General features: G+C 43.2%; 1 protein-coding gene and 1 pseudogene across 1 annotated transcript in view; both read left to right on the forward strand.

The window, feature by feature from the left end:
• The window catches only part of LOC109464686 (short-chain collagen C4-like), a 9,164-nt gene extending 4,596 nt beyond the window's left edge, over positions 1-4,568 (forward strand). Inside the window, exons 2-6 of the mRNA XM_019761733.1 lie at positions 1,400-1,538; positions 2,069-2,142; positions 2,473-2,557; positions 2,743-2,808; positions 3,766-4,568. Of these exons, the coding sequence (XP_019617292.1) occupies positions 1,400-1,538; positions 2,069-2,142; positions 2,473-2,557; positions 2,743-2,808; positions 3,766-4,247 (846 nt within the window). The 3' untranslated portion in view covers positions 4,248-4,568. The remainder of the gene's footprint in view (positions 1-1,399; positions 1,539-2,068; positions 2,143-2,472; positions 2,558-2,742; positions 2,809-3,765) is intronic.
• Positions 497-5,641, forward strand: part of LOC109464688 — a 10,523-nt pseudogene continuing 5,378 nt past the window's right edge.

The raw sequence follows: 5,641 nt of genomic DNA on the forward strand, positions 1-5,641 counted from the left end.
TGAACTAAAACGTTGGTATGATATATAGCACAAAATAACATTCGAACTACAACTGGTACAAGATGTCTCTTTAGATACATAAACAATCAACATGCGTCCGGGAAAAGCGATGCTTACAGCGCAAATCTACCCCTCCCCCCCAAAAAAAAATTCTTGGACAGAATTTGAAGCTTCTGTGGGTGTGCACATTTTAGTCGCCGTTGCACAAATGCCATACATTTTTTTAAAATCATAGTTCAAATATTAAGTTCCAAATTGCCTCATTGATATTCAGTCTTGCCTGGGGATGTTGCAAGTGACCGGCCAGGTCATTTACAACAATAGTCGGAGAGTAGTTACCCGAGTTAATTGACTTAAGTTGACTTGGTACATACGTGCTTGGTCTGTTTACTCATTGGGATCAGAGCCGTCCAAACTGTCGGTTGGGACGATTTTGTTTCCGTCTTGAACCACACAAGGCCTTATTTACCTTTACTAACTATCGTTACGGTGGAGAATGGCGTCGGAGAAGCTCCTTTACGGTCACCTCATGCCGGAGAGAAGCACCCGCCGGGAACGCACGGGCGGCCCGCTCGGATCGCTCGTCGGTGTTCTCGGCGCCGCCGCGGTGTTTGTTTCCGCCGTGGTGCTGGCCGTGATCGTGCAGAACATCGGTCATGAGATGGGGAATCTCCGGGCCAAGGTGGAGAGGGACCACGTCGAGATGGCTAAACTGCAAGAAAAGGCCGAGAAAAGCGACGCAGAGATAATCAAGCTCCAAGCCCAGGCACAGAAAGACCACGACGAGATTGGTAAACTACAAGCCCAGGGGCAGAAAGACCACGACGAGATGGCTAAGCTGCAAGAAAAGGTGGTCACCCTCACGACAAAGGCCGAGACAAGCGACGCAGAGATAATCAAGCTCCAAGCCCAGGCTCAGAGAGACCACGACGACATGGCGAAACTCCAAGCTCGGGCCGAGAAAGACCAAGAGGAGGTCCTGTCTCTGAGGGAGAGGATCGTCGTGCTGGAAACACAGGTCCGAGGCGCGACTTTCCCACCAAACTACGCCGAACATGAACAACAACAAATGTCCCATGTAAGTAGTCACATTTAGCGCACTGAGATATAGTGATATAGGCATACTAGTATATACTTTATAGTTACGACACGAACTTCGTATCTTTTATACTGACAGTATTCCTATATATAGCTACCACAGTTCTTGTCATTCCCATAAATTCTACTACCACGTTCAAAGATTCTACAATCCCTTTTTTTGCCAATGTAGCTTGCGTTTTCGCGAATTCGTTTTGTTTTCCAATATTTTGTCCACTAAACCTCAGCTAGTACTATGTACAGCGGTAAACATGACGTACTGACTTGTGGTATTCCTTCCTGCTGGACCGGTTCTGTGCAGAGCCCTGAGGGAGGACAGTCTGGGCACGTCGGCGAGGCTGACACCGGGGGACAGAACAACAACGCCACGGTGGGAGGACTTGCGCACAGGCGCTCCAAGAGAGATTCACCCAACTGGGTCCGACTCCCGTCTGGGTCAGGTACAGTACATTTATTTTCAGGCATACTCTGTTTCATCTCCAAGCAGATCTTTACTTTGGTGGCTGAGCAAAGACAGAATGAAATTGGCCATTTGCCAGACTGTTATCATTTCGCCACCAAAAGATCTACTCTGTTCTCTCTAACCTAAAGAATGTGTCTGGGTTTCTACACACGAACTAATAATTTGATTTTGATTTTATTGAAATTGCAACAATGCAATACACGCGAAACAGAGGCAGCTGTTGCTGGTGTTGTGTCCCGCACATAGAAACGAATACTGGACAGACAATACTCATTTTCACTTGAGTCTAGTGGGGAAAGTCGTGTAAAGTGCCTTTCCCAAGGACTCGAACCAGGGACCTCTTGATTCCGAGTCGCGCACGCTGCCGTTGCTCCACACGACCCACAATGTACAGATTTTAAGTTTATATTTGTCAAAATATAGAATATGTTGTCTAACCGTGTTTCTTCTAGATCTACTACGAGATAAGATTAAATTAGACCCCATTCTCACCCCGCTCCTTGACAGGTTGTTGTGAGAACCAGCCGGGACGGGACGGTCGGGACGGACGGGACGGAATGGCGGGAGCACCCGGGCTGAAGGTGCGCTGAAACGTCCCGGAGTCATCACTCATATGTTTCCATCGCAAGCTTAACATTAGTTTGTCGTTTGAATCAAACTTGACTTTTGTAATGTTTTTAGATTACTGGTGTGTTCTGTTTGACTATAAGAAAAAAAAGACAAACGACTTTCTTGATATTTCTTCTTTATAGAAATAGTAGTAGTAAGTATAGTAGGCATCCTTCTCTATCGAAAAATGAAATGATATATGAGTAATTTATAAAACATAATAAATGAATTTAATTGTCCTAAATGAAATCAATGATTTTTTAACTTCATTTGTGGTCACATATTTGATCTGATTTTTACAGGGTGAGCCTGGACAGAAAGGAGACATTGGACTGAAAGGTCAAGGGGCCAAAGGTCAGAAAGGCGAACAAGGGACAAACGGATTAGGTGAGTACTAGTATATTGTGCGCTTAGATCTGTTCAAGGATGTTATAGTTACAGTATACGTACCACAGTTCTATAAATTATCGATAGATCTGGTATTCTTCTCTGTCAATATGATTTTTATTTGATTCTGGCAATAAAATGGTAGAGAACTTCATTATCACTTACCTAATTGTTATGCTTAACAGGAGGCGCTGTTTACACTCGCTGGGGAAGGAAGACTTGTCCCTCTGGAGCAACAATTGTCTACTCTGGTAAGGTCTTCTTAGACACATTTGTACATAGAGTATACCATGGAGCCCAAGATTGCATGCTCTATAGCTATTCCAGGAAAACTGCATTTTGATTAGAATGTGCACCAACCGGTACCATCCATATCAACAGTGCCTCCAACCATACTAACTACGACTAGCACCCGGCTTTAATGTTCCCGAACCCAGAGACAATAGAATATCGGCTGTGCAGAAATTTTAATTTCTAAAATGTTCTATATTTCTCAATGTGTTTTCGTTGATTTTAAACTATGAGGGGATTTTAAACTACATTGTAAATCCATGATAATAATTTTTCCTCCCTTAATGTGTATGCTCTGATGATATTTGTACTTATCAACCCAATTCAGGCTATTATTATGGCTAGCACCCGGCTATCAAGTTCCACTCAACCAAACCAAGAGGCAATAATAGGTGTAAAAGAATGCCGGCTGTGCAGAAATTTTTATTTCTAAATTTTCCGTTTGTCTCAATGTGTATTCATTGTACAGAACAATTCTGTAATGATAATTTTTCCTTTCTTAATGCTGTGATGATATTATTTTTGTACATATCAACCCAAAAATTCAGGCTACTTCTATTATACCTTTGACCTTATCTTAGATCCTCCCGCTTTAGGTGCTTTATCATACCATATAATAGCAATACTGTCTGAATTGGGTTGATATGATATGTACAAATATCATCACAGCATTAAGGGAGCAAAATTATCATTATGGAATTGTAATAAATAGCTTCAAGTACAACGTTATATACTTCATATATGTATACATATTTACAGACGCGACCAGAGAGGACAGCCCCATTCATTATGATGGTTATCTACGAAAATATATGTACAAAATGTAGGCTCGATTATTTTCTTTCGATAATACTGTGCTGTATTTTTTTGTATACAGACAAGGGTGATGATTGTTTGATCAGTGCGTTTCCATTCAGGTGTGGCTGGAGGTACACATTACACTGAGCCCGGCGGCGGGACCAACTACCAGTGTCTGCCGACCGACCCACAGTGGGGACAGTACCAAGATGGAGTCCAGGGGTACAAGGCTTACATGTACGGCGCTGAGTACAAGTTGGTCACAAACGTCCCGTTCGGCTCCACCTCCCTTCACCAAAACAACGTCCCGTGTGCGGTCTGCTACGTCCCAACCCGCGGCAGTAAGTTAATGATCCCCGCCCGTGACACCTGTTATAGCGGCTGGACCCGCGAGTACCATGGCTACCTCATGGCCGAACGCCACAACCACGCCGGGTCTAAAGAGTTCGTCTGTGTGGATGAACAGCCAGAGGTGATGCAGGGCGGACAGGCGAACCAGTGGGGAGCGCTGTTCTTCCCCGTGGAAGCCCGCTGTGGGTCCCTGCCGTGTCCCAACTACGTGGAAGGGAGGGAACTCACCTGTGTCGTCTGCACCAAGTGAACTCTGTAATCATCACTTAGCCTCCATGTATACCTGTTGTTCCAGATACTATGTTTGGACACTTAACGTAAGAGAGTATCCTACTAATGTGTGTTTTTGATGGTCTAAAACTCTGGTAGATGATTTTTGACAACTTTGTCTTACATTTTACTGATTCTTATGTGTAAAAGGTAGTGACCTCATCACTATTCTTTGCGGTAGAAGCAGATACTACGATGAGAAGGCAGTATCAAATCGGCCAAGCTTCAATAGAATTTCATAACTTTGAGGGTAGCGCTTGTAGTCAACACATAAATTGGAGAAAAAAAAATGAACAAGAAAGTACGGTGAAAAAAACTTTGTGTGTGTGTGTGTGTGTTGTCCTGTATTGTGGATTATGAGTGACATCGCCCAGCTTTTCCTTGTAGCGTTACATTGATGTTAATGCATATGTGATATCCAAAATTTTAGACAGTCGTTCATATGATCATCATGCGTTAACTACTACCCGGAGGTTTAAAATCTCAGATTCCTTGTTTCCTTTGGTATCATATATTAGATAAAGGTTAGGTGCCACTTGTTTGTGCACAGCAAGCCGTCTTAAGAAAAATTGATACGTCCCAATGAACTCTGGGCCTCACGAGTGTTTGAGTTTCCCCCATATTTCTAAAAGGGGGAATGGCGAAGTACATGCACACCATCTGTTAGTATTGAGAACAACTGCAGTGGCAGACGTCAGACCCACAGGTTTAGACTACTGGTACTAATGATGAGTAACATGGTCACTGGCTGTAATGGGGTGCAAACTTAAGCAACTTAGTAAACAATATATCATACTGATCTATAGATACGAACTGAAAGTTGATATAATATAGCACGAAGTAACAGAAAAACTAAAGTTGGTACATGGTACAAGATATGTCTTCAGAACGGATTATAGATAATTAACATGCGACTGGGAAAAACAGTAATGCTTACATCGCAAATCTAATCCCCTCAAAATTTCTTCTACAGAATTTGAAGGTTCTGTGGTCTACACATTGAGACGCCGTGGCAAAATATTCTACGCTTTTAAATATATAGTTCAAATGTTAAGTTCCGAATTGCCTCATTGATATTCAGTCTTGCCTGGGGATGTTGCAAGGGACCGGCCGGGTCATCTACAAGTACAATAGTCGGAGAGTAGTTATCCTAGTTAATTGACTTAGTATAATTTATACATGCGCACTTGGTTTGTTTACTCATTGGGATCAGAACCGTCCAAACTGTCGGTTGGGACGATTTTGTTTCCGTCTTGAACCACACAAGGCCTTATTTACCTTAACTAACTATCGTTACGGCGGAGAATGACGTCAGAGAAGCTCCCTTACGGTCACCTCATGCCGGAGAGGAGCACCCGCCGGGAACGCACGGGC

Source organism: Branchiostoma belcheri, unplaced genomic scaffold (assembly GCF_001625305.1).
Source record: "Branchiostoma belcheri isolate BF01 breed outbred unplaced genomic scaffold, Haploidv18h27 scaffold14, whole genome shotgun sequence".
Classification (NCBI taxonomy): Eukaryota; Metazoa; Chordata; class Leptocardii; order Amphioxiformes; family Branchiostomatidae; genus Branchiostoma; species Branchiostoma belcheri.